The sequence below is a fragment of the Aquarana catesbeiana genome, linkage group LG01 (assembly GCF_042186555.1).
Source record: "Aquarana catesbeiana isolate 2022-GZ linkage group LG01, ASM4218655v1, whole genome shotgun sequence".
In the NCBI taxonomy this organism is placed as follows: Eukaryota; Metazoa; Chordata; class Amphibia; order Anura; family Ranidae; genus Aquarana; species Aquarana catesbeiana.
Window position 1 is genome coordinate 193,451,893 of NC_133324.1, and position 17,061 is coordinate 193,468,953.

A 17,061-nucleotide genomic window follows, 5' to 3' on the forward strand; every position below is an offset into this window, starting at 1 on the left:
TGGCCTCGTGGTGTCCCGCCGGAGCTCCAAGGCCGAAGTACTCCGTAATGAGAGGTGGGGGAGCCGAGGAAGATCTTGTGGTGTGTCCCTTAGGTTCTGTGTCTTTAGCCTTGCGAGGTTTGCCCATGATTTCGGTGCTTTTTTGCTGCTTTTAGCTGTATGCAGGCGGATCTGATCAGGAGCTCTAAAGAGACACGTCCGCTCCGGAGGCCATCCAAGCCACGCCCCCTCTATTTACCTTTTTATTAATAAATAAGTGTGATTTTACTGTACTTCTGTCCAGGGCTTTTTTTCTCAAACAATAGGTGCAGGAACTCAACCACGACCCCCACAAACCCCTCCCCCCAGAAATCACATCAAATAGTGGGTGTGGTCATATTTCACAAACAGTAGAAGGGTCTTAAAGGGGCATTAAATATCAGGATTGCATTACATACAGAGTGCAGAGTTCATGGGGGTTACACACAGAGTGCAGAGCTGTCACTTGTAAACACAGAAACCAGACTTCTGTGTTTACAAGTGATTGTGGTGAGCAAGCACCAAAGGGTCTGAGCCAGAGGTGGTGGAACTGAGTTCCACCAAGTTCCCCCTGAAAAAAAGCCCTGCTTCTGTCTCGGTCTGGTTTACGGTTTCTGAGAGCAGGAGAGCATAGTGTGGTCAGTTCTCTAGCTATGATGTGAACTCCTTGTATTCTCCTCCAATGATCAGACTAGTCCTGACATGCCCCCACTGCACAGCCATTCACTGGGAAGCTCAGTGTGTTTCTGCTTCTCCTCCCCCCAGCTCTTATGCAGCTGAGAATAGAGGGAATGTGATCACTTAAAAAAAAGGAAAAAGGTATTTATAATGTTTTTTTATATCTATACGAAAATGTTTTGCCTTTCATTTCTATTTTAAACTTAAAGTGGTTGTAAAGCCACTGAGTTATGTTTAAACCATCCCATCTGTTAGATAACAACATGTGTCCTAGTGTCTGTTCTTTATGAAAAAATTAAAAAGCAGATTTCTACCTGATTTTAGAGCGTCTCCCAACATCATATGACTCCTCGGCTCTCTCTTCTTCCCGTATGACAACTCCAGCGGGCAGGGCTGAGGACTTCCACTAACGTCAGCTGGGGAGGAGAGAAGGAGAGAGCTGAGGAGTCACATGAGCACCGGGAGGCTCTGTGAAATCAGGTAGAAATCTGTATTTTTTTTATAAAGCACAGACACTAGGACACATGTTGTTATGTAGCAGAGGGGATGGTATAAACATAACATAGTTTTATAGCAGCAGGAAGGGAAGGGGAGCAGAGCGGCACTGGTACAAGCTGACAGTCAGGGAGGGAGGGAGGAGAGGCGGTCAGAGAAGGACAGAGCAGTGCTGCGGATGACGGAAGCAACTGACCATGGTGTCAGGGCTCAGCAGCCATTATAAACTGTGGTCAGTTTACAGAGGGGTGAGAAGAACCAGGCAGGATCAGCCAGGTATTTCAGGTGATACAGGGAGCCAAATTACACCGCACAAGCACTGTGCTGATATTCATGCTTTATGGGAACAGAATCTATTTTTTTTAGGGTAACAAACACTTTAATGGGTTGTTTTACAAGGTGAGGTGATCGTTAACAATCACTTTTAGATTTTTACAGCTGTAAGCCTGCAGCGTTTCCTAAATCCACAAAAAAAATTAGTTGACATTCATTGTTAATGGTACGCCAAATGCAAAATAAAAGATGCACATCAAACATGCAAAAACACATGGCGCTCTCCACTCAAAAAGGTGCATGAGCTAATTTGTCACATTTGTCACACGTAGGGCAGCCCATTGAAATCAATGCCAAGTGCAAAGATTTTAAATGCGTTCACAAAACACTAAAGCTGGGTACACACATATTAAACCCTCAGTTTTTATCACTTCCAGCAGCTTCTTTATATATTAATCCTTGTCTATGTTCCAGTTTAAGCTGGTGCCATGGCCACTGTCCCTGGTTTCCTGTTTCAGGGTGGCTCCTCTCTCTGCTCCTCCCTCTGCCTCCACTCCAAACTAAAAGGCTGACTACAGCCCGCACTGTCCACTGTTAACACTTACCTGTGAAGACCAGAGGTTCTTGCTGTGGGTGCTATAGGGTAAGAATTTGGGGAATGTTTATTTTATTGTGCTCAATGTGTTAAGGTAAACAACACTAATGCCGCGTACACACGGTCGGACTTTTCGTCTACAAAAGTCCAACGGACGCTGACGGACTAAAGCTGGCTGGTAATCCGATCGTGTGTGGGCTTCTCCGGACTTTCAACGGACTTTTTCAGCCTCAAATCCGACAGACTTTAGATTTGAAACATGCTTCAAATCTTTCCGACAGACTCGAGTCCGGTCGAAAAATCTGCTCGTCTGTATGCTAGTCTGACGGACAAAAACCCACGCTAGGGCAGCTATTGGCTACTGGCTATCAACTTCCTTATTTTAGTCCGGTGTACGTCATCACGTAAGAATTCGACGGACTTTTGTGTGATCGTGTGTAGGCAAGTCTGTTCGTTAGAAAGTCCGCCGCAAGTCCGTCGAAAGTCCGTCGAAAGTCTGTCGGACAGGCTGTCGGACTTTTGTAGCTGAAAAGTCCGACCGTGTGTACGCCCCATAAGAGTTCAATATGCATTTAAAGTGGTTGTAAACCCTTACAGACCACTTTGTGCTACAGGTAAACCTATAATAAGGCTTACCTGTAGCTACCCAGGATATCTCCTAAACCTGCACGATTTAGGAGATATCCCCTGTATTTGCATGTGCCGACGTCATCGGCACATGTGCACTGACACAAACTGAAGCAATGGCACGTATGTGCCATTGCTTCAGTGAGTGTGCCATTACCACGCGAATGCGCGGGAGCGACGTCATCGGGGCTCCGACCAATCACAGCGCCGGAGCCGCGATACCCGGAAGTAACCCCCGGGAGTGATGTCAGCCGCCGGAGCAGTGTACGGGCACCGCAGCGAGGGGTTTGATCTCAGGTGAATATTACATAATGAGCTGGTATGCATAGCATACCAGCTCATTATGCCTTTGTCTTGCAGGTGTTATTATGGCACTTTGTTTTGTACATATTTTGTTTGCTCTTTTTTGTGGTCGGGACTGAAAATATAAACAGTTTAAAAACATAGTTGAATATTTTGTCATATAAATGTTCAATAGTGTACTGTATATGAACATTATTCTATCCAGCAGGGGGTGCTCTTTAGCCTCCTTTTCACACATGCTTTTCAAGCATCACCATCAGGCTAGAGAAGGGATATGCGATTAGTGGACCTCCAGCTATTTCAGAACTACAAGTCCCATGAGGCATAGCAAGACTCTGACAGCCACAAGCATGACACCCAGAGGCAGAGGCATGATGGGACTTGTAGTTTTGCAACAGCTGGAGGACAGCTAATTGCATATCCCTGGTCTAGAGCAATGTTTCTCAACCTTTTTTCAGTTGTGGATCCCTTTAAAACTATATGCACATATCTCGAAGCACCCCATTCTAAAACGTCAAAAATTGAATTAGTCGTTTTACATGTCGCAGCAGCATTCATACATGTGGACCACCCAACATTAGAGGTGAATTGTACAAAGTAATACACCTTTGCACACTGGTATTGACTAGCATTTCCAATGTTACTCTTCCCCATTCAGCTGACATGACCCCAGTGCTGATGCAGAAGGGCAAACGAGTCCTCAGGTGTCCTATTTATCAACCTATGATGGAATTGGTTGTTAGGAAGCTGGCCCACACGGTGCCCAAAGTTCTAATTCTGCACAGTGGCTTTGTGTAAGAAAAAACAAGCAAGCTTGACCCACTCGCCAGCTTTTTAAAAAATGTTGCACAATTTGAGGTAATTTCTATGAATTTGGTCAAGGCACACGGGTTGAAACAGGCTGCACTTGAGTGCTAGAAAACACCTGTAAAACACTACACACAAATCCTGTATGTGTATATACAGCGGGCAATACATGTATTGAACACGTCACCATTTTTCTAGGTAAATATATTTACCTATTGACATGAAAATTTCACCACATGCTAGTAACAACCCATGCAATCCATAAATACAAAGAAACCAAAACAAATAAGTTAAAAAATGAAGTTATGTGTAATAAAATGGAATAACACGGAAAAAGTATTGAACACACTAACTGAAATTTATTTAATACTTGGTACAAAATACTTTGTTGGTAATTACAGCTTCAAGACACCTCCTGTATGGGGAAACTAGTCGCATGCATTGCTCAGGTGTGATTTTGGCCCATTCTTCCACACAGTCTACAAATCTTGAAGGTTCTGTGTGGCTCTTCTATGAACTCTGATCTTTAGTTCCTTCCATGGATTTTCAATTGGAGTCATGTCAGGTGATTAGCTGGCAGCTTTATTTTCTTTCTTTGAAACCAATTGAGCGTTTTCTTGGCTTTGTGTTTGGGATCATTGTCTTGCTGAAATGTCCACCCTCGTTTCATCTTCAACATCCTGGTAAATGGCAGCAGATTTTTATCAAGAATGTCTTGGTACATTTTTCCATTCATCCTTCCTTCAATGATATGAAAGTTGCCTGTACTGTTTGCTTAAAAACAGCCCCGCACCATGAAGTTCCCACCTCCAAACTTCACTGTTGGTGTGGTGTTTTTGGGGTGATGTGCAGTGCCATTTGACCTCCAAACATGATGTGTTATGGCATCTAAAGAGTTAAATTTTGATCTCATCTGAGCAGACTATATTCTCCCAGTATTTCACAGGCTTGCCTAAATGTGCAGAAAACTTTAAACAAGCTTCAACATGCTTTTTATTCAGCAATGGAGTCTTGGGTGGTGAGACAGGTCAAGGTGGTTGAGTGCATTACTTATTGTTTTCGTTGAAACAATTGTACCTGCTAATTCCAGGTCTTTCCGAAGCTCTCCATAAATGGTCCTTGGTTCTTGGACAACTCTTTTAATAATTCTTTTCACTCTGCCAGAAATTTTGCAAGGAGCACCTGGTTGTGGCTGGTTTATGGTGAAATTATGTTCTTTCCACTTCTGGATTATGGCCCTAGCAGTGCTCACTGGAACATTCAGAAGTTTAGAAATCCTTCTGTAACCAATGCCATCAGTATGTTTTGCAGCAATTAGGTTGTGAAGGTCTTGAGAGAGCTCTTTGCTCAAAACCTGAGATGTGTCTTGTGTGACACCTTGGTAAAGAGACACCTTTTTTTATAGGCCATCAGTTGAGACTGAACCAGCCGATATTAATTTGCACTGACAAGGGGCAGAATTGCTTTCTTATTACTGATAGATTTTAGTTGGTGTCTTGGCTTTCCATGCCTTTTTGCACCTCCCTTTCTTTGTGTTCAATACTTTTTTCCTGTGTTATTCCATTTTATTACACATAACTTAATTTCTGAACTTATTTGTTTTGGTTTCTTTGTATGTAGGGATTGTATGGGTTGTTATCGACGTGATAATTTCATGCCAATAGCACCTTTAGAAATATATTTACCTAGAAAAATGGTGATGTGTTCATTATAATTATATATATATATATATATATATATATAGTAGAGTGAGGGTCTTACCTACAATATGACAATATGTCATAAGTTTAAAAATTCTCAAAATTTGGGTTGTAACTACTAGTACTCTCTACTGCTGTTGACTACAGCTTCAAAATTCAACTATACTTATGCCAGTGTTTTGCAGGTGCTCCGTGCAATAAATGTCTGTGTTGTCTTGTTATTGAAAAGGCAATGGCACATGTACACAGGGTCTAGGGGGCATTTCAAGTAGAACTAAAGACAAGACATTTTTAGTTTTGGATAGAGTGCAGAGGGAATAAAATACATGTTAGGCTGGGTTCACATATGTGCGGCTGCAGTGTGCAGCCCGGGGTCCAGTGCGTTCCTGTTCATCGGTTCAGGTGCAATTTTTTGCCTGAATTCGCACCTGAACTGGACCCAAAATTGCACAGGATCCTTTTTGAAACCACACCGCGGCCGCCCCGGGCATGTGTGAACCAGCCGGTTGACAGCCGGTCACTTCACAACGCATCCAATTTGCACATATGTGAACTCAGCCTTTACTGAGATTCACCCACTTTATTTGTCCTGTTTACTTGTCATTGAAAGTGAAAGAAAATCCCAAATTTTGGGTTCTTACCAGAACAGGAATGAAGGGGAAATCTTTCAATGGGGACACTAGTTCTGGTGACAACCAGGGATCTGTTCTTATTTCCTGTTGTGGCTATGAGACAGAAAGTGAAAAGAACCCCCCAGTAGAACACAATTGGCAAAAATAAAACTGACAGGGGTTGTAATCCTCCCCTATTTAAGATGGAAAAAAAAAAGCTTTTAATTCTACTTTAAGGTCAGTGTGAAATCTGCTTTATTATAAAGTCAACGTGAATACATGGTGTATTTGCATGTACATATCTCAATTACCTGCATACATCAGCTTTTAATTTGTCACAACTACAAAGCATTTTTAAGAATTCCTATGATGATAGAAATTTCCTTACAGCTGTTGCAGCATTGCAATATTTGTACATTGATCAGTTAAATGAAATATCAGTACAAGGAAAATGTGAGAAAGAGGGGAAGCGCCACCTAAGTGCAGTATTAAAAGTAACTTCAGGCTGCTGAAACACTGGTCCTTGCCCTCTGTAAAATCACGTCTGCCTGCGTGTGTGCTCTAAGCTGGCTCTGAAGACTTCCGGGTGCCTACACAGCATCCTGGCTTCATTCTTTCCACCCATAGCAGCAAGGAGTTTACAGGACAGGGATGAGTGACACGTTCTACTAGATTCTGATAGTTTCTATTACTCTCTCACTACCCATATACAGAGCTAGCCAACTCTGGGGATGGCTGCCACTAGTGCTTACTATATTTTATGGACAACATTCACCCATATTTTGCAGATCATTTAGTGCCTGAGCCCAACTCAACCCCTTCCGTGCATTACAACCCTCCAATTCTTGTCAAATGAAGTATGAAAAGGACAGTGATAATTTCTTGTTGGACCTTGTAATAGACCTAACCAAGATAGGGGCTTCTGGAGAGGAAGACGAGAAGAGAAGCCTCTTACCCACTGACTATGGCCCAGGGAGAAAGCAGATCATTCACCAATGATGGACCACAACTTAATGGACACTGAGAACGTGGTTTGGATTACTCCAGATGGGATAGTAATATTTATCAACAATATCCTTCAAGAAATCTATGATACATTAATTCCACTGTATCATAATGATGGAACATTGTACGAGCTTTGCCTCAGACTATTGTAGGTAGGATACGAACAGTCTGCTACTGGGTCTCCTGATATTGTCTGTTTAATAAGGTTTTCTGTGTTTATACTTAGGATAATGTACTCTGCTTTACCCTTGTTGCCGGGCAGTCTGTTCACCTGGGCTGTGCTGCGTTAATTATATCATTGTCAGCTAGTAGTTGCTAGAGGAGGAGTGGGGGGGGGGGGGTAGCCACGAGTCAAACCTACCTCGTTATCTAACCCATTGTGTGAGGTCTTAGGTAAATATTTGGGTTATTGAGCATGTGGGGGACAGACATACTATTCAAGTGTTTAAAAAGCCTGTATCCTTGTCCAATAAAACATTCCACGTTGCAGTTTTGTAACTGAGCTAGTCACACCAGGTTCTTGATTACATCATGTGGCTGTAATATCTGATATCTGAAGGTCCAGACTGGAGGAAGCAGTGTACTGACAGAAACAGAAGCAGAGTGTGGGAAGCTGTTCTGTGACAGACCTGATCAGACAGAAATGGTGGTGGTGCATTCTAGGATTGTTTACCAATTTACAATGCGTCCGGAAAGTATTCACAGCACTTCACTTTTTCCACATTTTATGATACAGCCTTATTCCAAAATGGATTAAATTATTGTTCCTTTAAAATTCTACAAACAATACCCCATAAAATCAACGTGAAAGTAGTTTGTGTAAAATCTTTGCAAATTTATTAAAAATTAAAAACACGTGCATAAGTATTCACAGCCTTTGCCATGACACTCAAAATTGAGCTCAGGAGCATCCTGTATCCACTGATCATCCTTGAGTTGTTTCTACAACTTGACTGGATTGGAGTCCACCTGTGTTAAATTCAGTTGATTGGACATGATTTGGAAAGGCACACACCTGTCTATATAAGGTCCCACAGTTAACAGTGCATGTCAGAGCACAAACCATGAAGTCCAATGAATTGTCTTTAGACCTCAGAGACAGGATTGTATCGAGGCAAAGATCTGGGGAAGGGTACAGAAAAATGTCTGCAGCATTGACGGTCCCAACAAGCACAGCAGCCTCCATCATCCATAAATGGAAGGTTTGGAATCACCAGGACTCTTCCTACAAAGGGCCGCCCAGGTAAACTGAGCGATCAGAGAAGGGCCTTAGTCAGGGAGGTGACTAAGAACCCGATGGTCACTCTGATAGCACTCCGGCGTTTCTCTGTGGAGAGGGGAGAACCTTGCAGAAGAACAACCATTTCTGCAGCACTCCACCAATCAGGCCTGTAAGGTTAACCTTTGCCCCAGTCTGGACCTCAGACTGGGGCAAAGGTTAATCTTCCAACAGGACAACGACCCTAAGCACACAGCCAAGATAACAGCAGAATGACTACAGGACAACTCTGTGAATGTCCTTGAGTTGCCCAGCCAGCACCCAGACTTGAACCCATTTGAACATCTCTGGAGAGATCTGAAAATGGCTGTGCACCGACACTCCCCATCCAACCTGATGGAGCTTGAGAGGTCCTGCAAAGAACGGGAGAAACTGCCCAAAAATAGGTGTGCCAAGCTTGTGGCATCATACTCAAAAAGACTTGAGGCTGTAATTGGTGCCAAAGGTGCTTCAACAAAGTATTGAGCAAAGGCTGTAAATACTCATGTACATGTGATTTATTTTGTTTTTTTATTTTTAGTAAATTTTACAAAGTTTTCAAACAAACTTCTTATACATTGTCATCATGGGGTATTGTTTGTAGAATTGAGGAAAATAATAAAATGTATGAATAAGTCTGTAACATAACAAAATGTGAAAAAAGTGAAGCACTGAATACTTTCCAGATGCACTGCAAAAGAAACTGATGGGCTGCCTCCTGAAAATGCTAAATGGTTTGCATTCCACGTCACTGATGTAAAAATGATCTAAGCCAGTGGATAAAAGGGCATCATACCAAATAGCATTTTCAGGTGGCCAGATCAGCAATCTACAGTTTTTGCTCAAGACAGGCTGCCTCTAAAGCAGTACGTATTTAAACAAAGATAGCAGGTAGAGTTTTATAGCAGAAAGTGTGTGTGTGTGTGTGTGAAAAAGCTTTCCCTGCCTATTAATTTATGTAGAAATTGCTAGTTTAGTGCCTTGTTGGCAAACCCAATTTACATGTATCTAAAATTTGAAAACCCATTTCTAAAAACACCCAGTACAATAAGGCCTTTTTTTTCCGTGTCTACAAACACCATACAAAATCTCTTTCTCTGCTTTGTCTTCCTTTAGGAGTATCTCATTGCACATTTATAATGTATACTCTATGGGGCTGTATGCAGTCTTTTTAGGAGTTCTCCTTTTTAACCTCCAGGTGTCTCTCTTCAATGGTCAATCAAGCGAATAGAGGCAAAAAAAACCAAACAACTCTTCCAAGTATTCCTGGTTTTAGATTATACATTATTACCCTGCAGGACAGGACTACAGAGCCTTCCCCTCTCAAAGGAAAGGTGTTCTGTAGTCCGAGACCACTGTAAACAATGCAACCAACAGGAGTATAGCGTGTGCAACCAGATTTGTGACAGGTGTTCACAAAAAGGGAATGCTATTCCAATAAATGGGACTTTAAAGTGATACTAAAGTTTTTTTTTTTTTTTTTTGTTATGGTTTACAAATAACAAAACATGTTATACTTACCTGCTCGGTGCAGTGGTTTTGCACAGAGCAGCCCCGCTCCTACTCTTCTGGGGCACTTGAGCCGAGCTGCTGCTCTGTATGTCCATTCAGGCTGGGTTCACACTGCTGTGCTGAGACAGATTGCATTTGATTCGCACCGCAGTGCAAATTCCATGCGATGTCCGTGCAATGCAATTTCATCCATACATATAGTATGGCTGAATTTGCATCGCATTCGGACCAAACTCGCACAGGACCCTTTTTTGGTCCGAACCAGAATCGAGTCGCATGGGTGTTCACACCCATACGACCTGATTCATGTCCAAACTGTCAGTTCGCAGTGCGATATGCAAACTGAAATGGGGGTGTCATTGTATTGACACCCCCTTCAGTTCGCATATGGCAGTGTTAACTGCCTTGCGAGTCAGGCGTGATGCGGGAACCCGCAGTGGATTTGAAGTGTTCCCGCATTGCACCCATGTAAACTGGGACTTAGACACGGAGCCATGGCCAGCCCCACCCCTCCCCTCTCACTCCTCACTGGCTCACTGACTGCAGCATGAGTCAGTGGCACCCACTGCTTTTTGGTTGAAAATGTATACTTATTTTTGTAAGAAAATATACAAAAAACATGTACATTTCACTATGTACTGCGACACAGCGCATAAATACACTACATAATACAGTTCCAAGCATACAAATAAATGACATTCATCCTGCGGTATGATGCCTGATGTGTTGCGCAGAGTAATAGTACCCCGAAACATCACATCATGCATGACACCGCATTACCCTGAAAACATTACTTCAAAAACATGTCACAAAAATGTCAAGTCATATACTGTCATATAAGGATGAGCTCCGGCGTGTTCGCATGGCGCACGTGCCGAGCCCGCCAGGAAGTCGGCACGGCGCAGCGCTAATCACAGGCAGGGAGACATTTCCCGATCTCTGCAGCCGCACATCGGGAAATGTCTCACTGCTTGTGATTAGCGCTGCGCCGTGCCGACTTCCTGGCGGGCTCGGCACGTGCGCCATGCGAACACGCCGGAGCTCATCCCTACTGTCATATAGAATTCCAATGGGCAATGGGTGTGATGGGGGGGTGGGGTGGAGGAGGTGGGGTAGGGGAGGGAAAAAAAGTTCACAGACCCAAAGCTTTATTGAACTGCCAAAGAATACACTGGGGGAGGGGGGCGGAATCTTCAGACCTCCTGTGAATGAGTTCCACAGAAGAGTCCGTTCAACACACCAAAGTGTGTGATAGCAGTATGTGGTACAAAACCTTTCAGTTCAGGTTCCAAGGCCCTCAACAGGCCCTGTGCAAACGGGCACTCCCAGAAAACATGAAAAGCAGTTTCCTCCTGGATGATGCAGCAATAGGGGCAGTGCCTGTATCTGCACAGGTTTCTGGCATGCATGAATGTCCTGAGTGGCAACCCCCCTTGGATTGCCATCCATGCCAGATCTTTGTGCCTGTTGGTGAGTCTCTTTGAAGAAACATTCCTCCATACCACTTTGCAAGTGGATGAAGGGAGGCCCGGGACAGCCTCACCAATGGCAGATGCTCTAATCAACTTGTGGATAGTTTTTGGCTTCCACAAGTCGGGCTTCACCCCATGCAGCCCCTGCTCCCTGATAAACTTAAAAGTATCCAAGTAATACCAACGAGTGTCCCAGTTGTAGGGGATGGAACTGTCCCATCCAAGGGACCTCCAAAGAGGCAGGAGGAAAAACAGGACATGGAGTTACCGCCAGAGTCCACAGTTCTGTCAACCAAAGTTCTGCGGCTGCAGTTACAAGCAAAGAACACCCTCAGTAGTGTGGTGATGTCAGGCACGCCCTTACTGCCCTTGAGAGGTTCCTTGAACATAACCACCTGCTTCACTCTGTCCATTTTGGAGCTCCAGCTGAAGTGAAACACCGCCCTGGTGATGGCCTTGTATGTGTTGACCCGGAGGGGCCAGGCCTGGGCAAGGTACTGCAACACAGGGAGAATCTCGCTGCGGAGTACCAGTATTTTACCTTCGATTGTGAGGTCTCTGAGGTTCCATAGTCCAAACTTTTGTTGCATCTTTGCGAGTCTTTCCTCCTAGGACTTCAGGGCTGCGCCCTCAGCTCCAAACCAGACCCCAAAGGATTTTGATGAAGTCCGCTTTGATGCTGAAAGGGATGGGTACAGAAGAAGGCAGGAACCACTTTCCGAAGAGCATGACCTCTGACTTCCCGCATTGACCTTTGCCCCTGAAGCTTGGCTGAAGTCCTCATAGGTCTGGGCGAGTGTGTGTCGATGGAGCGCCGGTTGGCACAGAACACTGTCACATCATCCATGTAGAGTGAGCACTTGACCTCCCGTCTGTCTGGTCCTGGTGCGGTGATCCCTCTGATCTCTGGGTTCCGTCTGATGTCTTGGGCGAAGAGCTCTACACAGCAAACAAAAAGCAGAGGTGAGAGAGGGCAGCCTTGTCTGACCCCAGACCGAATTGGAAAGGGGTCAGTTTTCCAGCCATTTACCAACACCAAATGTCACTATACATTACATTTACATACGAACAAAACATTTCCCCAAGACCAAACCTCCACAGAGCTCTGCACATAAACTTGTGGGAGTCACGGTCACAGGCCTTCTCCTGGTCGGGCCACGTGCACATGGCGGCCATAAATCTACTGGACCGTGTCCCAGACAAGCGCAAGGCTGTCCGCAATCCTGTGACCAGGAACACCACAAGTCTGATCCGGGTGGATGATCTGTCCGATGACAAACTTCAGCCTGTGGCTAAAACCTTGGTGAGGATTTTGTAGTCTACGTTCAGAAGAGAGATTGGACACCAATTTTTCAAATCCGATCTCTCCCCCTTCTGTTTATACAAAATTGTGGTCATCCCCTCCCTCAGTGATGGAGGCATTCTGCCCTCCACCACCATCCCCTCATACAGCTCGAGCAGGTCCGGGCCCACGAGATCCCACAGTGCTACATACAGCTCAACTGGGAGACCTTCGCAGCCCGGGGTCCTGCCCCACCTAAAGGATTTAGCGGCAGAGTGCAGCTCCTCCAACACCAAGGGGGCGTTGACGGCTGATGAACCTGCAGGATCAATTTGGTTAGATACCTGACAGGAACCTGTCGGCCGCCTGTGTGTCTGTTTCTTTCGGGGAGTAGAGGTTGGTGTAGTAGTCGCTGACCACTTGCATCACAGCCTCCTGCCCCTTTTGGAGTGTTCCAGTCTCGTCACGCAGGGCAAAAGGTGTGTGTCCTGAGTGAAGTTTCCTGAAAAAGAAAGAATTACACTTCTCACCTTTCTCAAGATTCTCCACCTTGGCACGGAAGACAATGTGCCTGGATTCTTCCTCGAAGTGCCCTTTCAGGCTCTTCTTGGTGTCCTCCAGGTCCTACCTAACGTCCCAGCCGCAGTTATGAAGGTCCTGCAACTAACGTTGCAGTCTCCTGAGTTCCCTCTTCCTGGCACACACTTGCTGGTGTCCCTTTGCCTGAAAAAAGCTGCGCAGCTTAACTTTCACAAATTCCCACCAATCACTTACCCTTCTGAAGAATCTTTTCCTCCATCCAGGTGGCATAAGCCTCCCGGAGTTTCCTCATCAATTCCTCATTTTCCAGCAGGGTGCTATTCAGCTTCCAGGAACCCGGACCGCAGGCAAAGCCCTCACCCAGGTCACGCCGAAAGTGAATAGCCCTGTGGTCAGGGAAAAAGCAGGGGATCATGGAGAACTCACGATGCTTGACTGTTCTTGAAGTGAGCATGAATTCAATCCTGGAACGCACAGATCCATCGGGTCGGCACCACGAATAGTTCAGGGTACCTTTCCCTATGGATCCTATGAAGCCTCCGAGATCATCTCCTTCAGCAGCCGAGAAGTAGCATCAAGTTTTGCGTACATGCTGGAGCTGCGCCCACCCACCTCGATCGGACAGTTAAAATCACCGCCGATCACTACTGTTCTGGTGGTGACGAGTTGGGTCCGCAGGGTCTGGAAAAGTTCCAGCCGCACATTCTTATCTAGGGGGGCATACACATTGATGAGCCTAACTGGCTCTTCCACCACAAGCCGTCTATGACCAAAAGACAGCCACAGACTAGCTCATGGATAGTCAACCGTGAAGCGACCACCCCTGACAAGCATGGCTACCCCTGCAGACTTACAATCGCCATCCCTGGACCAGTAGGAGGGACCAAGGGTCCACTGGGAGGTCAGATGAGTGTACCTCCTCAAGGGAGGAAGGGCGCACTCCTGAAGCATGTAGACAACACTCTGCTGAGTAGAAAGAAAGGTCTTGCCTTCTAGATGTATCCTTGATACTCCTCACATTAATGGAAAAGATGGAGGAAAAGATGGAGATCTCAGCCATAATGAAAAAGGGTATGAGGTCTAGTCAGCAAGGGGCCGAACATACCTCCCTGGAGGGGGGGGTGACTCTTCCATTGCATCCTCTGCCTGTCCTGTGTTCTGGGTCAGACCCAGCTCCTCAAGGACAGCATTCATCATCTTCCGGTTGAGGGTGAGGGTGAGGTCAGGCTCAGAGTCAGCCGTGATCTCCTCCTCCTCCCCTGCAGACTCTAGGTCCTCTTCACTACTGGCTCTGGTCCATCGCTGTTGCGCTGGACCCTTTCGTGGAGGGTTCCTCTGCTGTTGGGCTCTCTGGCTTCTGTTTCCGGCTTCCTGTTGGGCCACTGGTGGGGGTGGGGAAGTCCTCCAGGGAGGACAAGTCCAGGGTGGGAGGGGGAAGATCTCCTCTGACACAGAGGGGGTGGGTGGGGGTGTGCTGGAGGCAGGGGCAGGAGTGGACTTACCTGTGGCCTTTCGAGGCTCCTGTGGCTTGTTTTCTGGCGGCTTCCTCCCGGTGCTGGAGGATGGCTTACCCTGGATCAGGGCTCCAGCGTAGGTCCTGGTCCTCTGAGGGCAGTGTCTGAAGACAGGCTCTGCCAATCCACAAAGGGTGCAGCCTTTGGACCTCAGACAGTCCTTGGTCTCATGGCCTGAAAACCTACAGAACCTGCAAGCAAGTGCTGTACAATCCTTACCTATGTGTCCCAGATGGCCACATCTGTTACAGTTGTGGGGCATGCCGGGGTAGAAAAGGATTCCTGTGGATGATCCCAGGGAGAAGCACAGCTGCAAGTGCTGGATGTCCCCTGAAGGGTCTTTCCTAAGTTTGCAAAGCACAGACCACTTACCTATCCAGAAGCCGTTGACATCGAGGATTTGGACTGGGTCCTTTACCACGGTTCAAAACCTCTAGAGGTAGGTGGCCATGTCCTTTCCTTGGGTATGGGGGTTCCTCATGGCCACCATTACCCGCTTTTTGTCCCGTGTTATGGGGCAATTCGCAACTAACTTACGGAAAGGGGATTCAGGGCCACTGGTCTTCACCATCTCCCAGTATGTTCTGCAGACCTGAAAAGACACAAAAGTTATGAAGAAAATACCTTTTGTGAAGGTCTGCACAGAAAGAGTCTCCGCTTTGCTGAACCCCTGCTCCAAGATCATCTTCTTTCCAAAGATCTCCGGGGTCATGTTGGGGACTCTTCTGTCCACCTCCTTCAGCTGCAGCACGACCGTCTGCTTCATGCAAGGCTCCAGGGTTGGGAGCCCGTCTGCAGGCAGGTCTGGCTTGGCTGGTCACGGTTGGCTGGTGCTGGCGCCAGGCCGTGGTAGAGGTGGAGATTGAGGCAGCGACATTCTCGGGGTCTTCGGAGGAAGTGGCTGGAACAGGGTTCTTCTTTGTCTTGCTGGTCTTCTTATCGCTCTTCCCCATCGTCGAGGAGTTAGATGTCACTTCAGGTGTTCTTAGGCAGCTTCCTTCTGGTTCCTCGACGTCTTCGCTCTTTTCGTAGCCTTTACAAAGGCTCTAGCATCTACTGCCCGGAGGTAGTAACGCGGAGTGGGGAGACCACAATCTCGTTCCCTGTGGGGGCTAAGCCTCTAACCCAATAGCAGCAAGTAGGTGAAGCTGAATTGAATCAACGATCCTACAAGGCCGAGCAGAGGGTACCCCACAAGGACCAAATGGCTTGGATAGATACAAGTGGTTCTCAACGTCCTAGCTGTGAAGCAGAGACACCCCTAAAGGCTATTGTCGATACGACACTTGATCTTAGCCAAAAGGCCGAGAAGCACCCACTGCTGTCTTAGCCAATGAGGTGGGAGAGTCCCAGACAGCAGAGCCCCTTGTGCAACATCGCTGGATCGAGATGGGCTCAGGTATTAGGGGGGCTGAGGGGGAAGCTGCACACAGGTTTTTTTTATCTTCATGCATTAAGACAAACATTCTGCTTTTAGAATTGCTTTAAGGGCTCATTCACACTTACTGGCCAACCTAATCACTGAGTGAGTCTTTAGGGACAAAGCAAGTGCAGTAGACCGGAAACCCGAACTGCAGCCAATTTAACCAAAACATTCACTCCCTTGTTCTCTCGCCTTGACTATTGCAACTCCCTTCTCATTGGCCTGCCTCTCCATAGGATATCCCCTCTTCAGTCCATCATGAATGCTGCTGCCAGACTTATCCACCTTAGCAACCGCTCAGTGTCTGCCAACCCTCTCCTCCAATCTCTACACTAGCTCCCAATCAGCCAGCAAATTAAATTAAAAATACTAACCACAACATACAAAGCCATTCACAACTCTGCCCCGAGCTACTTCATCAATCTTGTCTCCAAATATCACCCAAATCATCCTCTTCTCAAGACCTCCTCCTCTCAAGCTTGTCTCCTCCTCCCATGCTCGTCTCTAGGATTTCTCTAGAGCCTCTCCCATCCTCTGGAACTCGCTACCTCAACCTGTCTGGCAATCCCCTACTCTTGCTACCATCAGGCGATCCCTGAAAACTCATCTCTTCAGAGAAGCCCATCAGGTCTCCAACTAATCTTTTACCACTTCCATCAGCTCATTCCCCACAGTTACAACCTTTTGTACCACCTGCCCCACCCTATTAGATTGCAGGGCCCTCTTAATCCTCTTATATTTTATTGCATTTATAACTGTATTGTCTCCCTTTTATATTGTAAAAGCGCTGTGTAAACTGTTGGCGCTATATAAATCCTGTATAATAATAAATGTATGCTTTAATACTGCGTTAAGATTACCTCAATGTGCATGATAATATGGCAGTCTGGAGAGTGGGGGCATTTTCCTTCTGTCAGATTTAGACTGCATATCTCACATCATTCTGAA

At 46.1% G+C, this 17,061-nt stretch overlaps 1 protein-coding gene across 1 annotated transcript; it reads right to left on the bottom strand.

The window, feature by feature from the left end:
• Nucleotides 1-3,027: 3,027 nt before the first annotated feature.
• Nucleotides 3,028-15,643, bottom strand: LOC141102562 (uncharacterized). Its single transcript, XM_073591499.1, is given in 4 exon segments — nucleotides 3,028-3,104; nucleotides 13,411-13,562; nucleotides 14,282-15,503; nucleotides 15,619-15,643. Coding segments are annotated over 4 exon segments (1,476 nt in total).
• Nucleotides 15,644-17,061: the final 1,418 nt, after the last annotated feature.